Source organism: Cetorhinus maximus, unplaced genomic scaffold (assembly GCF_964194155.1).
Source record: "Cetorhinus maximus unplaced genomic scaffold, sCetMax3.hap1.1 HAP1_SCAFFOLD_115, whole genome shotgun sequence".
In the NCBI taxonomy this organism is placed as follows: domain Eukaryota; kingdom Metazoa; phylum Chordata; class Chondrichthyes; order Lamniformes; family Cetorhinidae; genus Cetorhinus; species Cetorhinus maximus.
Window position 1 is genome coordinate 724,453 of NW_027596123.1, and position 17,631 is coordinate 742,083.

At 53.7% G+C, this 17,631-nt stretch overlaps 1 protein-coding gene across 13 annotated transcripts in view; it reads left to right on the plus strand.

Annotated features, from left to right (window-relative positions):
- uimc1 (ubiquitin interaction motif containing 1) overlaps window positions 1–17,631 on the plus strand; it is a 180,147-nt gene that overhangs the window by 92,529 nt on the left and 69,987 nt on the right. For all 13 annotated transcript variants that reach the window (XR_013574194.1, XR_013574195.1, XM_078534822.1 and 10 more), the window contains one exon: window positions 16,489–16,613. Coding sequence is in view for 11 of the 13 variants with exons in the window: in XM_078534822.1 (XP_078390948.1) it covers window positions 16,489–16,613 (125 nt within the window). In the remaining 2 variants the exon portion in view is untranslated. The remainder of the gene's footprint in view (window positions 1–16,488; window positions 16,614–17,631) is intronic.

The window sequence follows — 17,631 nt, forward strand, 5'->3', positions numbered from 1 at the left end:
ACACCCCCTGAAACACACACAAGCTCACCCCCTGAAACACCCACACACGCTCACCCCCTGAAACACCCACACACGCTCACCCCCTGAAACACCCACACACACACACCCCCTGAAACACCCATACACGCTCACCCCCTGAAACACCCACACACGCTCACCCCCTGAAACACCCACACATGCTCACCCCCTGAAACACCCACACTATCTCACCCCCTGAAGCACCCACACACGCACACCCCCTGAAGCACCCACCCACACACACCCCCTGAAACACCCACACACGCTCACCCCCTGAAACACCCACACACACACCCTGAAACACACACACACACCCCTGAGACACCTACACATACACACCCTGAAACACACACACACATACACACCCTGAAACACCCACACACACACTTTCTGAAACACCCACACGCACACTCACCCTGAATCACCCACACACACTCTGAAATACCCACACACACACCCACACACATACACACACTCACACACACATACACACACTGAAACACCCACACACACTGAAACACCCCCACACACACACATACATGCTCTGAAACACAGACAACCCTGCACACACCACCGCACACACACACACCCATACCCTTAAACACCCAAACACACCCTTAAGCACCCAAACACACCCACACACACACCCTGAAACACCCACGCACATACCCTGAAACACCCACACACATACCCCCTGAAACACCCACACACACAACATGAAACACCCACATACATACACCCTGAAACGCCCACACACACCCACACATATACACCCTGAATCACCTTCACACACACACCCTGAAACACCCACCCACTCTCACACATACACACCTTGAAACACCCACACACACACACCCCCTGAAACACCCACACACACACACCCTGAAACACATACACACACGCTCACCCCCCTGAAACACCCACACACACACACCCCCTGAAACACCCATACACGCTCACCCCCTGAAACACCCACACACGTTCACCCCCTGAAACACCCACACACGCTCACCCCCTGAAACACCCACACACGCTCACCCCCTGAAACACCCACACACGCTCACCCCCTGAAACACCCACACACGCTCACCCCCTGAAACACCCACACACACACACACCCTGAAACACCCACACACGCTCACCCCCTGAAACACCCACACACGCTCACCCCCTGAAACACCCACACACGCTCACCCCCTGAAACACCCACACACGCTCACCCCCTGAAACACCGACACACGCTCACCCCCTGAAACACCCACACATGCTCACCCCTTGAAACACCCACACACCCCCTGAAACACCCACACACGCTCACCCCCTGAAACACCCACACACACACACCACCTGAAACACACACACACACAGCCCCTGAAACACCCACACACGCTCACCCCCTGAATCACCCACACTCACACACCCCCTGAAACACCCACACACGCTCACCCCCTGAAACACCCACACACACACACCCTGAAACACATACACACACGCTCAACCCCTGAAACACCCACACACGCTCACCGCCTGAAACACCCACACACGCTCACCCCCTGAAACACCCACACACGCTCACCCCCTGAAACACCCACACACGCTCACCCCCTGAAGCACCCACACACACACACCCCATGAAACACCCACACACGCACACCCCCTGAAACACCCACACACGCTCACCCCCTGAAACACCCACACACGCTCACCCCCTGAAGCACCCACACACACACACCCCATGAAGCACCCACACATGCACACCCCCTGAAACACACACACGCTCACCCCTTGAAACACCGACACACGCTCACCCCCTGAAACACCCACACACGCTCACCCCCTGAAACACCCACACACGCTCACCCCCTGAAACACCCACACACACACCCCCTGAAACACCCACACACACACACCCCCTGAAACACATACACACACGCTCACCCCCTGAAACACCCACACACGCACACACCCTGAAACACCCACACACGCTCACCCCCTGAAACACCCACACACGCTCACCCCCTGAAACACCCACACACACACACCCCCTGAAATACCCACACACGCTCACCCCCTGAAACACCCACACACACCCTGAAACACCCACACACGCTCACCCCCTGAAACACCCCCACACACACCCCCTGAAATACCCACACACGCTCACCCCCTGAAACACCCACACACGCTCACCCCCTGAAGCACCCACACACACACACCCCATGAAGCACCCACACATGCACACCCCCTGAAACACACACACGCTCACCCCTTGAAACACCGACACACGCTCACCCCCTGAAACACCCACACACGCTCACCCCCTGAAACACCCACACACGCTCACCCCCTGAAACACCCACACACACACCCCCTGAAACACCCACACACACACACCCCCTGAAACACATACACACACGCTCACCCCCTGAAACACCCACACACGCACACACCCTGAAACACCCACACACGCTCACCCCCTGAAACACCCACACACGCTCACCCCCTGAAACACCCACACACACACACCCCCTGAAATACCCACACACGCTCACCCCCTGAAACACCCACACACACCCTGAAACACCCACACACGCTCACCCCCTGAAACACCCCCACACACACCCCCTGAAATACCCACACATGCTCACCCCCTGAAACACCCACACACGCTCACTCCCTGAAACACCCACACACCCCCTGAAATACCCACACATGCTCACCCCCTGAAACCCCCACACACGCTCACCCCCTGAAACACCCACACACGCTCACCCCCTGAAACACCCACACACACACTCCCTGAAACACACACACACGCTCACCCCCTTAAACACCCACACACGCACACCCCCTGAAACACCCGCACACGCTCACCCCCTGAAACACCCACACACGCTCACCCCCTGAAATACCCACACACACACACCCCCTGAAACACCCACACACGCTCACCCCCTGAAATACCCACACACACACACCCCCTGAAACACCCACACACGCTCACCCCCTGAAATACCCACACATGCTCACCCCCTGAAACACCCACACACGCTCACCCCCTGAAACACCCACACACGCTCACCGCCTGAAACACCCACACACGCACACCCCCTGAAACACACACACGCTCACCCCCTGAAACACCCACACACGCTCACCCCCTGAAACACCCACACACGCTCACCCCCTGAAACACCCACACACGCTCACCCCCTGAAACACCCACACACACACACCCCCTGAAACACCCACACACGCACACCCCCTGAAACACACACACGCTCACCCCCTGAAACACCCACACACGCTCACCCCCTGAAACACCCACACACACACACCCCCTGAAACACCCACACACGCTCACCTCCTGAAATACCCACACATGCTCACCCCCTGAAACGCACACACACGCTCACCCCCTGAAACACCCACACATGCTCACCCCCTGAAACACCCACACACGCACACCCCCTGAAACACACACACGCTCACCCCCTGAAACACCCACACACGCTCACCCCCTGAAACACCCACACACGCTCACCCCCTGAAACACCCACACGCACCCTGAAACACCCACACACGCTCACCCCCTGAAACACCCACACACACTCACCCCCTGAAACACCCACACACGCTCTCCCCCTGAAACGCCCACACACACACACACCCCCGAAACACCCACACACGCTCACCCCCTGAAACACCCACACATGCTCACCCCCTGAAACACCCACACACGCTCACCCCTTGAAACACCCACACACACACACACCCCCGAAACACCCACACACGCTCACCCCCTGAAACACCCACACACGCTCACCCCCTGAAACACCCACACACGCTCACCCCCTGAAACACACACACACACCCTCACACATCCACACACGCACACACACACACACACACTCCCACACACACACCCTGAAACGCCCAAACACACCCACACACACACCCTGACACACCCACACACACACCCTGACACACCCACACACACAGCCTGAAACACCCACGCACATACCCTGAAACACCCACACACACACCCCCTGAAACACCCACACACACACCATGAAACACCCACAAACATACACCCTGAAACCCCCACACACACCCACACATATACACCCTGAAACACCCACACACACACACCCTGAAACACCCACCCACTCTCACACATACACACCCTGAAACGCCCACACCCCCTAACACACCCCCTGAAACATCCACACCCACTCATACGCATACCCTGAAACACCCTCTCACACACACACCCTGAAACACCCACACACACACACACACACACACACACACCCTGAAACACCCACACTCACACACACCCTGAAACACCCACACACACACACCCTGAAACACTTACACACACACCCACCCTGAAACACCCACACTCACACACACACACCCTGAAACACCCACACACACACACCCTGAAACACTCACACACACACACACCCTGAAACATCCACACTCACACACACACAACCTGAAACACCCACACACACACCCTGAAACACCCACCCACACACACACATACACACCCTGAAACACACACGCCCCTGCACACACCCCCGGACACACACCCTGAAACACCCAAACACACACCCATACACCCTGAAACATTCACACACATATACAAAAAGACCGTGAAACACCCCGCACACACACCCCCCCCCTCACATGCCTCCCCCACACACACACGCGTGCCCTGAAACACACACGCACACACCCTGAATCACCCACCCCCACACACACACATGCACACCCTGAAACTCCCACACGCACACCCCCATCGCCTCCCCCACACACACACCCTCTGAAACACCCACACACACACCCTGAAACACCCACACACTCACCCTGAAACACCCACACACACACCCTGAAACGCACACACACACAACCTGAAACACCCAGCCACACACATACATATACACATCCTGAAACACACACACCCCCGCACCCACACACACACACACACACACACCCTGAGACACCCCCTCACACGTCCCCACACACCCACACACACATTCCCACACACACACACCCCTGCACACACATACCCACACACACACACACCCTGAAACACCCCCTCACACGTCCCCACACACACTCCCACACACACACACCCCCACACACACACCCTGAAACACCCACGCACATACCCTGAAACACCCACACACACACTGACACACCCTGAAACACCCCTACACACTCACACCCTGAAACAACCACACCGACACCCAGAAACAAACCCACACGCATCCCCACACACACACCCTGCAACACCCCCACACACACACCCTGCAACACCCCCACACCCACCCCCACACACACCCTGTGAAAAACCCACACACACACCCTGAAACACCCACCCACACACACTCTGAAACACACACACACACACCCTGAAACAGCCACGCACATACCCTGAAAGACCCACACACACACACCCTGAAACAGCCACACACATACCCTGAAAGACCCACACACACTCCCTGAAGCGCCCTCACACACACACACACACACACACACACACACACTCTCTCCTTGAGGCTCCATCACACACACCCATCCACACACACACACACGCCCTGAAGTGCCCTCACACACACACACCCACACCCTGAAGCGCCCATGTGAGGACGATTCAGGCTGCGTGTGTGTGTGTGTGTGTGTGTGAGGATGATTCAGGCTGTGTGTGTGTGTGTGAGGATGATTCAGGCTGCGTGTGTGTGTGTGTGAGGATGATTCAGGCTGTGTGTGTGTGTGTGTGTGTGTGTGTGTGCGGATGATTCAGGCTGCGTGTGTGTGTGTGAGGATGATTCAGGCTGCGTGTGTGTGTGTGTGAGGATGATTCAGGCTGCGTGTGTGTGTGTGTGTGGATGATTCAGGCTGTGTGTGTGTGAGGACGATTCAGGCTGCGTGTGTGTGAGGATGATTCAGGCTGTGTGTGTGTGTGTGTGTGTGAGGATGATTCAGGCTGTGTGTGTGTGTGAGGATGATTCAGGTTGTGTGTGAGGACAATGCAGGCTGATTGTGTGTGTGTGAGGATGATTCAGGCTGCGTGCGTGTGTGTGTGAGGATGATTCAGGCTGTGTGTGTGTGTGTGTGTGTGTGTGTGTGAGGATGATTCAGGCTGCGTGTGTGTGTGTGTGTGGACGATTCAGGCTGCGTGTGTGTGTGTGTGGATGATTCAGGCTGCGTGTGTGTGTGTGTATGTGAGGATGATTCAGGCTGATTGTGTGTGTGTGAGGATGATTCAGGCTGCGTGTGTGTGTGTGTGAGGATGATTCAGGCTGCGTGTGTGTGTGTGTGAGAGGATGATTCAGGCTGTGTGTGTGTGTGTGGATGATTCAGGCTGTGTGTGTGTGTGTGGATGATTCAGGCTGCGTGTGTGTGTGTGGATGATTCAGGCTGCGCGTGTGTGTGTGTGTGTGGATGATTCAGGCTGCGTGTGTGTGTGTGTGAGGATGATTCAGGCTGTGTGTGTGTGTGAGGACGATTCAGGCTGTGTGTGTGTGTGTGTGTGGATGATTCAGGCTGATTGTGTGTGTGTGTGTGGATGATTCAGGCTGTGTGTGTGTGTGAGGATGATTCAGGCTGATTGTGTGTGTGTGTGGATGATTCAGGCTGATTGTGTGTGTGTGAGGACGATTCAGGCTGTGTGTGTGTGTGAGGATGATTCAGGCTGATTGTGTGTGTGTGTGGATGATTCAGGCTGATTGTGTGTGTGAGGACGATTCAGGCTGTGTGTGTGTGTGGATGATTCAGGCTGTGTGTGTGTGAGGACGATTCAGGCTGTGTGTGTGTGTGAGGATGATTCAGGCTGATTGTGTGTGTGTGAGGATGATTCAGGCTGATTGTGTGTGTGAGGATGATTCAGGCTGATTGCGTGTGTGTGTGTGTGAGGATGATTCAGGCTGATTGTGTGTGTGTGAGGATGATTCAGGCTGCGTGTGTGTGTGTGTGAGGATGATTCAGGCTGCGTGTGTGTGTGTGTGAGGATGATTCAGGCTGCGTGTGTGTGTGTGTGATGACGATTCAGGCTGCGTGTGTGTGTGAGGATGATTCAGGCTGCGTGTGTGTGTGTGTGTGGATGATTCAGGCTGTGTGTGTGTGTGAGGACGATTCAGGCTGTGTGTCTGTGTGTGAGGATGATTCAGGCTGCGTGTGTGTGTGTGTGTGGATGATTCAGGCTGCGTGTGTGTGTGTGTGTGGATGATTCAGGCTGTGTGTGTGTGAGGACGATTCAGGCTGTGTGTGTGTGTGTGATGATGATTCAGGCTGCGTGTGTGTGTGTGATGATGATGATTCGGGCTGCGTGTGTGTGTGTGATGATGATTCAGGCTGCGTGTGTGTGTGTGTGAGGATGATTCAGGCTGCGTGTGTGTGTGTGTGAGGATGATTCAGGCTGCGTGTGTGTGTGAGGATGATTCAGGCTGCGTGGGTGTGTGTGTGAGGATGATTCAGGCTGCGTGTGTGTGTGTGTGTGTGTGTGTGAGGATGATTCAGGCTGCGTGTGTGTGTGTGTGTGAGGATGATTCAGGCTGTGTGTGTGTGTGAGGATGATTCAGGCTGCGTGTGTGTGTGTGGACGATTCAGGCTGCGCGTGTGTGTGAGGACGATTCAGGCTGCGTGTGTGTGTGTGAGGATGATTCAGGCGGTGTGTGCGTGTGTGAGAGGATGATTCAGGCTGCGTGTGTGTGTGTGTGTGTGGACGATTCAGGCTGTGTGTGTGTGTGTGTGAGGATGATTCAGGCTGCGTGTGAGTGTGTGTGTGGACGATTCAGGCTGCGCGTGTGTGTGAGGACGATTCAGGCTGCGTGTGTGTGTGTGTAAGGATGATTCAGGCTGCGTGTGTGTGTGTGTGAGGATGATTCAGGCTGCGTGTGTGTGCGTGTGTGGACGATTCAGGTTGCGTGTGTGTGTGTGAGAGGATGATTCAGGCTGTGTGTGTGTGAGGATGATTCAGGCTGTGTGTGTGTGTGTGTGAGGATGATTCAGCCTGCGTGCGTGTGTGTGTGTGTGTGTGAGGATGATTCAGGCTGATTGTGTGTGTGTGAGGATGATTCAGGCTGTGTGTGTGTGTGTGAGGACGATTCAGGCTGTGTGTGTGTGTGTGTGTGTTAGGACGATTCAGGCTGCGTGTGTGTGTGTGTGGACGATTCAGGCTGTGTGTGTGTCTGTGAGGATGATTCAGGCTGATTGTGTGTGTGTGAGGATGATTCAGGCTGTGTGTGTGTGTGAGAGGATGATTCAGGCTGCGTGTGTGTGTGTGTGGATGATTCAGGCTGTGTGTGTGTGGATGATTCAGGCTGCGTGTGTGTGTGGATGATTCAGGCTGCGTGTGTGTGTGTGTGTGTGAGGATGATTCAGGCTGCGCGTGTGTGTGTGTGAGAATGATTCAGGCTGCGTGTGTGTGTGGATGATTCAGGCTGCGTGTGTGTGTGGACGATTCAGGCTGCGTGTGTGTGTGTGAGAGGATGATTCAGGCTGTGTGTGTGTGAGGATGATTCAGGCTGCGTGTGTGTGTGTGAGGATGATTCAGGCTGCGTGCGTGTGTGTGTGTGTGTGTGAGGATGATTCAGGCTGATTGTGTGTGTGTGAGGATGATTCAGGCTGTGTGTGTGTGTGTGAGGACGATTCAGGCTGCGTGTGTGTGTGTGTGTGTGTGTGTGTGTTAGGACGATTCAGGCTGCGTGTGTGTGTGTGTGGACGATTCAGGCTGTGTGTGTGTCTGTGAGGATGATTCAGGCTGATTGTGTGTGTGTGAGGATGATTCAGGCTGTGTGTGTGTGTGAGAGGATGATTCAGGCTGCGTGTGTGTGTGTGTGGATGATTCAGGCTGTGTGTGTGTGTGGATGATTCAGGCTGCGTGTGTGTGTGGATGATTCAGGCTGCGTGTGTGTGTGTGTGTGAGGATGATTCAGGCTGCGCGTGTGTGTGTGTGAGAATGATTCAGGCTGCGTGTGTGTGTGGATGATTCAGGCTGCGTGTGTGTGTGTGTGTGAGGATGATTCAGGCTGCGTGTGTGCGTGTGTGTGAGGATGATTCAGGCTGCGTGTGTGTGTTTGTGTGTGTGTGAGGATGATTCAGGCTGCGTGTGTGTGTGTGAGGATGATTCAGGCTGCGTGTGTGTGTGAGGATGATTTAGGCTGCGTGTGTGTGTGTGTGTGAGGATGATTCAGGCTGCGTGTGTGTGTGTGTGTGGATGATTCAGGCTGTGTGTGTGTGTGTGAGGATGATTCAGGCTGCGTGTGTGTGTGTGTGTGGATGATTCAGGCTGCGTGTGTGTGTGAGGATGATTCAGGCTCCGTGTGTGTGTGTGTGAGGACGATTCAGGCTCCGTGTGTGTGTGTGTGTGTGTGTGTGTGTGTGAGGACGATTCAGGCTGTGTGTGTGTGTGTGTGTGTGTGTGTGTGTGTGAGGATGATTCAGGCTGCGTGTGTGTGTGAGAGGATGATTCAGGCTGATTGTGTGTGTGTGTGTGTGAGGACGATTCAGGCTGTGCGTGTGTGTGTGAGTGAAGATGATTCAGGCTGCGTGTGTGTGTGTGAGAGGATGATTCAGGCTCCGTGTGTGTGTGTGAGGACGATTCAGGCTGTGCGTGTGTGTGTGAGTGAGGATGATTCAGGCTGCGTGTGTGTGTGTGTGTGGATGATTCAGGCTGCGCGTGTGTGTGTGTGGACGATTCAGGCTGCGCGTGTGTGTGAGGACGATTCAGGCTGCGTGTGTGTGTGTGAGGATGATTCAGGCTGTGTGTGTGTGTGTGTGAGAGGATGATTCAGGCTGCGTGTGTGTGGACGATTCAGGCTGTGTGTGTGTGTGTGTGAGGATGATTCAGGCTGCGTGTGTGTGTGTGGACGATTCAGGCTGCGCGTGTGTGTGAGGACGATTCAGGCTGCGTGTGTGTGTGTGTGAGGATGATTCAGGCTGCGTGTGTGTGTGTGAGAGGATGATTCAGGCTGCGTGTGTGTGCGTGTGTGGACGATTCAGGCTGTGTGTGTGTGTGAGGATGATTCAGGCTGACTGTGTGTGTGTGAGGATGATTCAGGCTGTGTGTGTGTGTGTGTGAGGACGATTCAGGCTGCGTGTGTGTGTGTGTGTGTGTGTGTGTTAGGACGATTCAGGCTGCGTGTGTGTGTGTGTGTGTGTTAGGACGATTCAGGCTGTGTGTGTGTGTGTGTGAACGATTCAGGCTGTGTGTGTGTGTGTGAGGATGATTCAGGCTGTGTGTGTGTGTGAGGATGATTCAGGCTGTGTGTGTGTGTGTGAGGATGATTCAGGCTGCGTTTGTGTGTGTGAGGATGATTCAGGCTGTGTGTGTGTGTGAGAGGATGATTCAGGCTGTGTGTGTGTGTGTGTGAGGATGATTCAGGCTGTGTGTGTGTGAGGATGATTCAGGTGTGTGTGTGTGAGGACGATTCAGGCTGATTGTGTGTGTGTGAGGATGATTCAGGCTGATTGTGTGTGTGTGAGGATGATTCAGGTTGTGTGTGTGTGTGAGGACGATTCTGGCTGATTGTGTGTGTGTGAGGATGATTCAGGCTGCGTGTGTGTGTGTGTGTGGATGATTCAGGCTGTGTGTGTGTGTGTGAGGATGATTCAGGCTGCGTGTGTGTGTGTGTGTGGATGATTCAGGCTGCGTGTGTGTGTGTGTGTGGATGATTCAGGCTGCGTGTGTGTGTGTGTGTGAGGATGATTCAGGCTCCGTGTGTGTGTGTGAGGACGATTCAGGCTCCGTGTGTGTGTGTGTGTGTGAGGACGATTCAGGCTGTGTGTGTGTGTGTGTGTGTGTGTGTGTGTGTGTGTGTGTGTGTGTGTGAGGATGATTCAGGCTGCGTGTGTGTGTGAGAGGATGATTCAGGCTGATTGTGTGTGTGTGTGTGTGAGGACGATTCAGGCTGTGCGTGTGTGTGTGAGTGAAGATGATTCAGGCTGCGTGTGTGTGTGTGAGAGGATGATTCAGGCTCCGTGTGTGTGTGTGTGTGTGTGAGGACGATTCAGGCTGTGCGTGTGTGTGTGTGAGGATGATTCAGGCTGCGTGTGTGTGTGTGTGTGAGGATGATTCAGGCTGCGCGTGTGTGTGTGTGGACGATTCAGGCTGCGCGTGTGTGAGGACGATTCAGGCTGCGTGTGTGTGTGTGAGGATGATTCAGGCTGTGTGTGTGTGTGTGTGTGAGAGGATGATTCAGGCTGCGTGTGTGTGGACGATTCAGGCTGTGTGTGTGTGTGTGTGAGGATGATTCAGGCTGCGTGTGTGTGTGTGGACGATTCAGGCTGCGCGTGTGTGTGAGGACGATTCAGGCTGCGTGTGTGTGTGTGTGAGGATGATTCAGGCTGCGTGTGTGTGTGTGAGAGGATGATTCAGGCTGCGTGTGTGTGCGTGTGTGGACGATTCAGGCTGTGTGTGTGTGTGAGGATGATTCAGGCTGCGTGTGTGTGTGTGAGAGGATGATTCAGGCTGCGTGTGTGTGTGTGTGTGAGGATGATTCAGGCTGATTGTGTGTGAGGATGATTCAGGCTGTGTGTGTGTGTGTGTGAGGACGATTCAGGCTGCGTGTGTGTGTGTGTTAGGACGACTCAGGCTGCGTGTGTGTGTGTGTGTGTGTGTGTGTGTGTTAGGACGATTCAGGCTGCGTGTGTGTGTGTGTGTGGACGATTCAGGCTGTGTGTGTGTGCGTGAGGATGATTCAGGCTGTGTGTGTGTGTGAGAATGATTCAGGCTGTGTGTGTGTGTGTGAGGATGATTCAGGCTGCGTTTGTGTGTGTGAGGATGATTCAGGCTGTGTGTGTGTGTGTGAGGATGATTCAGGCTGTGTGTGTGTGTGTGTGAGGATGATTCAGGCTGCATGTGTGTGTGTGTGTGTGTGTGGATGATTCAGGCTGTGTGTGTGTGTGTGTGTGTGTGTGTGTGTGTGGATGATTCAGGCTATGTGTGTGTGTGTGTGTGAGGATGATTCAGGCTGCGTGTGTGTGTGTGTGGATGATTCAGGCTGCGTGTGTGTGTGTGAGGATGATTCAGGCTGCGTGTGTGTGAGGATGATTCAGGCTGCGTGTGTGTGTGAGGATGATTCAGGCTGCGTGTGTGTGTGTGAGGATGATTCAGGCTGCGTGTGTGTGTGTGTGTGTGAGGATGATTCAGGCTGCGTGTGTGTGTGAGGATGATTCAGGCTGCGTGTGTGTGTGTGTGAGGATGATTCAGGCTGCGTGTGTGTGTGTGTGAGGATGATTCAGGCTGCGTGTGTGTGCGTGTGTGGACGATTCAGGCTGTGTGTGTGTGTGAGAGGATGATTCAGGCTGCGTGTGTGTGGACGATTCAGGCTGTGTGTGTGTGTGTGTGAGGATGATTCAGGCTGCGTGTGTGTGTGTGGACGATTCAGGCTGCGCGTGTGTGTGAGGATGATTCAGGCTGCGTGTGTGTGTGTGTGAGGATGATTCAGGCTGCGTGTGTGTGTGTGTGAGGATGATTCAGGCTGTGTGTGTGTGCGTGTGTGGACGATTCAGGCTGTGTGTGTGTGTGAGGATGATTCAGGCTGCGTGTGTGTGTGTGTGAGGATGATTCAGGCTGCGTGTGTGTGAGGATGATTCAGGCTGATTGTGTGTGTGTGAGGATGATTCAGGCTGTGTGTGTGTGAGGACGATTCAGGCTGCGTGTGTGTGTGTGTGTGTGTGTGTGTTAGGACGATTCAGGCTGCGTGTGTGTGTGTGTGTGTTAGGACGATTCAGGCTGCGTGTGTGTGTGTGTGGACGATTCAGGCTGTGTGTGTGTGTGTGAGGATGATTCAGGCTGTGTGTGTGTATGTGAGGATGATTCAGGCTGTGTGTGTGTGTGTGAGGATGATTCAGGCTATGTGTGTGTGTGCGAGGATGATTCAGGCTGTGTGTGTGTGTGTGAGGATGATTCAGGCTGTGGGTGTGTGTGTGTGAGGATGATTCAGGCTGTGTGTGTGTGTGTGAGGATGATTCAGGCTGCGTGTGTGTGTGTGTGTGTGTGGATGATTCAGGCTGTGTGTGTGTGTGTGTGTGTGTGTGTGTGTGGATGATTCAGGCTATGTGTGTGTGTGTGTGTGTGAGGATGATTCAGGCTGTGTGTGTGTGTGGATGATTCAGGCTGCGTGTGTGTGTGTGAGGATGATTCAGGCTGCGTGTGTGTGTGTGTGTGAGGATGATTCAGGCTGCGTGTGTGTGTGAGGATGATTGAGGCTGCGTGTGTGTGTGTGAGGATGATTCAGGCTGCGTGTGTGTGTGTGTGTGAGGATGATTCAGGCTGCGTGTGTGTGTGAGGATGATTCAGGCTGCGTGTGTGTGGATGATTCAGGCTGCGTGTGTGTGTGTGAGGATGATTCAGGCTGCGTGTGTGTGTGTGTGTGTTTGTGAGGATGATTCAGGTTGTGTATGTGTGTGAGGACGATTCAGGCTGTGTGTGTGTGTGAGGATGATTCAGGTTGTGTGTGTGTGTGAGGACGATTCAGGCTGATTGTGTGTGTGTGAGGATGATTCAGGCTGCGTGTGTGTGTGTGTGAGGATGATTCAGGCTGCGTGTGTGTGTGTGAGGATGATTCAGGCTGCGTGTGTGTGTGTGTGAGGATGATTCAGGCTGCTTGTGTGTGTGTGAGGATGATTCAGGCTGCGTGTGTGTGTGTGTGTGGATGATTCAGGCTGCGTGTGTGTGTGTGTGGACGATTCAGGCTGTGTGTGTGTGTGTGAGGATGATTCAGGCTGCGTGTGTGTGTGTGTGAGGACGATTCAGGCTGTGTGTGTGTGTGTGTGTGTGTGTGTGTGTGTGTGTGTGTGTGTGAGGATGATTCAGGCTGCGTGTGTGTGTGTGAGGATGATTCAGGCTCCGTGTGTGTGTGTGTGTGAGGACGAATCAGGCTGTGCGCGTGTGTGTGTGTGAGGACGATTCAGGCTGTGTGTGTGTGTGTGTGAGGACGATTCAGGCTGTGTGTGTGTGTGTGTGTGTGTGGATGATTCAGGCTGCGTGTGTGTGTGTGTGTGAGGATGATTCAGGCTCCGTGTGTGTGTGTGAGAGTACGATTCAGGCTCTGTGTGTGTGTGTGTGTGAGGATGATTCAGGCTCCGTGTGTGTGTGATGACGATTCAGGCTGTGTGTGTGTGTGTGTGTGTGTGAGGATGATTCAGGCTGCGTGTGTGTGTGTGTGTGTGAGGATGATTCAGGCTGCGTGTGTGTGTGTGAGAGTACGATTCAGGCTCTGTGTGTGTGTGTGTGAGGATGATTCAGGCTCCATGTGTGTGTGTGTGAGGACGATTCAGGCTGTGTGTGTGTGTGTGTGAGGATGATTCAGGCTGTGTGTGTGTGTGTGTGTGAGGATGATTCAGGCTGCGTATGTGTGTGTGTGTGAGGATGATTCAGGCTCCGTGTGTGTGTGTGAGAGTACGATTCAGGCTCTGTGTGTGTGTGTGTGTGAGGATGATTCAGGCTCCGTGTGTGTGTGTGTGTGTGTGTGTGTGTGTGTGTGAGGATGATTCAGGCTGTGTCTGTGTGTTTGTGAGGATGATTCAGGCTGTGTGTGTGTGTGTGTGTGTGTGTGTGTGTGAGGATGATTCAGGCTGTGTGTGTGTGTGTGTGTGAGGATGATTCAGGCTGCGTGTGTGTGTGTGTGTGTGAGGATGATTCAGGCTCCGTGTGTGTGTGTGAGAGTACGATTCAGGCTCTGTGTGTGTGTGTGTGAGGATGATTCAGGCTCCGTGTATGTGTGTGTGTGAGAATACGATTCAGGCCCTGTGTGTGCGAGGATGATTCAGGCTGCGTGTGTAGAAACTCGGAGCAGGAGTAGGCCATTTGTCCCTTCGAGCCTGCTCCACCATTCATTATGGTCATGGCTGATCATCCAACTCAATAGCCTGCTCCCGTTTTGTCCCCATATCCTTTGATCCCTTTCACCCCACAAGCTATATCTAACTCCTTTTTGAAAACATACAATGTTTTGTTCTCCCTGTCGCTAGCCATTTCAACACTCCACCCTACTCTCATGCCCACATGTCTGTCCTTGGCCTGCTGCATTGTTCCAGTGAAGCTCAACGCAAACTGGAGGAACAGCACCTCATCTTCCGACTAGGCACTTTACAGCCTTCCAGGCTGAATATTGAGTTCAACAACTTTAGATCATGAACTCTCTCCTCCATCCCCATTCTCTTTCCGATCCCCTTTTTTCCCAATATTTTACATATATTTTTCTTTTCCCACCTACTTCCATAATTTTTAAATGTATTTCCATCTATTGCTTTATCTCTACCTTTTAGCCTATTTCAATCCCTTCACCCCACCCCACCCCCACTAGGTCTATCTGTACCTTGCTCGTCCTGCTTCCTACCCTTAATGTCACCTATTAGCACATTTCTTAGATAATATCACCACCTTCCACACCTCTTTGCCCTTTTGTCTATGACATCTTTTGGCTATCTCCACCTATCACTGGCCCTCTCTCCAGCTCTACCTATCCCACCCCCCCTTAAACCAGCTTATATTTCACCTCTTTTCTATTTTTCCTTAGTTCTGTTGAAGAGTCATGTGGACTCAAAACGTTAACTGTGTTCCTGATGCTGTCAGACCTGCTGAGTTTTTCCAGGCATTTTTATTTTTGTTAATGTTTTGGTCTCAACTACTTTCTGTGGTAACGAATTCCACAGGCTCACCACTCTCTGGGGGAAGAAATTTCTCATCTCAGTCCTAAATGGTCTACCCCCTATCCTCAGACTGCAACCCCTGGTTCTGGACTCCCCCTCCATCGGGAACATCCTTCCTGCATCAACCCTGTCTAGTCCTGTTAGAATTTTATAGGTTTCTATGAGATCTCCCCTCATTCTTCTGAATGTTTGTTTGTGTGTGCGAGGACGATTCAGGCTGTGTGTGTGTGTGTGTGTGTGTGTGTGTGTGTGTGCGAGGACGATTCAGGCTGTGTGTGTGTGTGTGTGTGTGTGTGTGTGTGTGCGAGGACAATTCAGGCTGTGTGTGTGTGTGTGTGTGTGTGTGAGGACGATTCAGGCTGTGTGTGTGTGTGCGAGGACGATTCAGGCTGTGTGTATGTGTGTGTGTGTGTGTGTGTGCGAGGACGATTCAGGCTGTGTGTGTGTGTGTGTGTGTGTGTGTGTGTGCGCGAAGACGATTCAGGCTGTGTGTGTGTGTGTGTGTGTGTGTGCGAGGACGATTCAGGCTGTGTGTGTGTGTGTGTGTGTGTGTGTGTGTGTGTGTGTGTGTGTGTGTGTGTGTGTGCGAAGACGATTCAGACTGTGTGTGTGTGTGTGTGTGTGTGTGTGCGAGGACGATTCAGGCTGTGTGTGTGTGTGTGTGTGTGTGTGTGTGCGAGGACGATTCAGGCTGTGTGTGTGTGTGTGTGTGTGTGTGCGAAGACGATTCAGACCGTGTGTGTGTGTATTTATAGCGTATTGATTCAATTATGAGCTCAGTCACTCTTTTCCTGGTTGCAGAGATGAATGAGGAGCAGCAGCTGGCTCTGGCTTTTATGGTGAGTGCAAGAGATGCTGATGCGAAATATACTGAAGCTCAAAGTGACGGAGAGCTGCTGAAGAAAGCACCTAAGGAGAGTGTGCAGGTAGAGTGCTGCGAGAATGAGAGCACGGGACCTTTTCTTAATGTCCTTTTCTAACCAGCCTGGGGTGTCAGACTCGCTATTTCTAACCAGCCGGGGTGGATGTCAGACTCTACATTACTGACCAGCCGGGGGGGCCAGACTTGCCATTACTAACCAGCCGGGGCGGGGGGGGGGTGGGGGCCAGACTCTACATTACAGACCCGCCGGGGCGGTCAGACTCTCCATTACTAACCGGGAGCGGTGGAAGGGGCCAGACTCTCTATTACTAACCAGCCAGGAGCGGTGGACGGGGCCAGACTCTCCATTACACACCAGCCGGGGCGGTCAGACTCTCCATTACTGACCAACCAGGGGCGGTGGAGGGAATCGGACTGCCCATTACAGACCAGCTGGGGGGTCAGACTCTCCATTACTAACCAGCCGGGAGCGGTGGAAGGGGCCAGACTCTCCATTACAGACCAGCTGGGGCGGTCAGACTCTCCATTACTGACCAACCAGGGGCGGTGGAGGGAATTGGACTACCCATTACAGACCAGTTGGGGGGGTCAGACTCTACATTACTGACCAGCCGTAGAGGTGGTAAGACTCTCCATTACTGACCAGCCGGGGGGAATGGTCAGACTCTCCATTACTGACCAGCCAGGGTGATGATCAGACTCTCCGTTACTGACCAGCCGGGGGGGTCAGACTCTCCATTACTGACCAGCTGGGGAGTCAGACTCTCCATTACTGACCAGCCGGGGAGTCAGACTCTCCATTACTGACCAGCTGGGGAGTCAGACTCTCCATTACTGACCAGCCGGGGAGTCAGACTCTCCATTACTGACCAGCCGGGGAGTCAGACTCTCCATTACTGACCAGCCGGGTGGTAAGGCTCTCCATTACTGACCAGCCGGGGAGTCAGACTCTCCATTACTGACCAGCTGGCGGGGGGTCAGACTCTCCATTACTGACCAGCTGGGTGGTAAGGCTCTCTATTACTGACCAGCTGGGGAGTCAGACTCTCCATTACTGACCA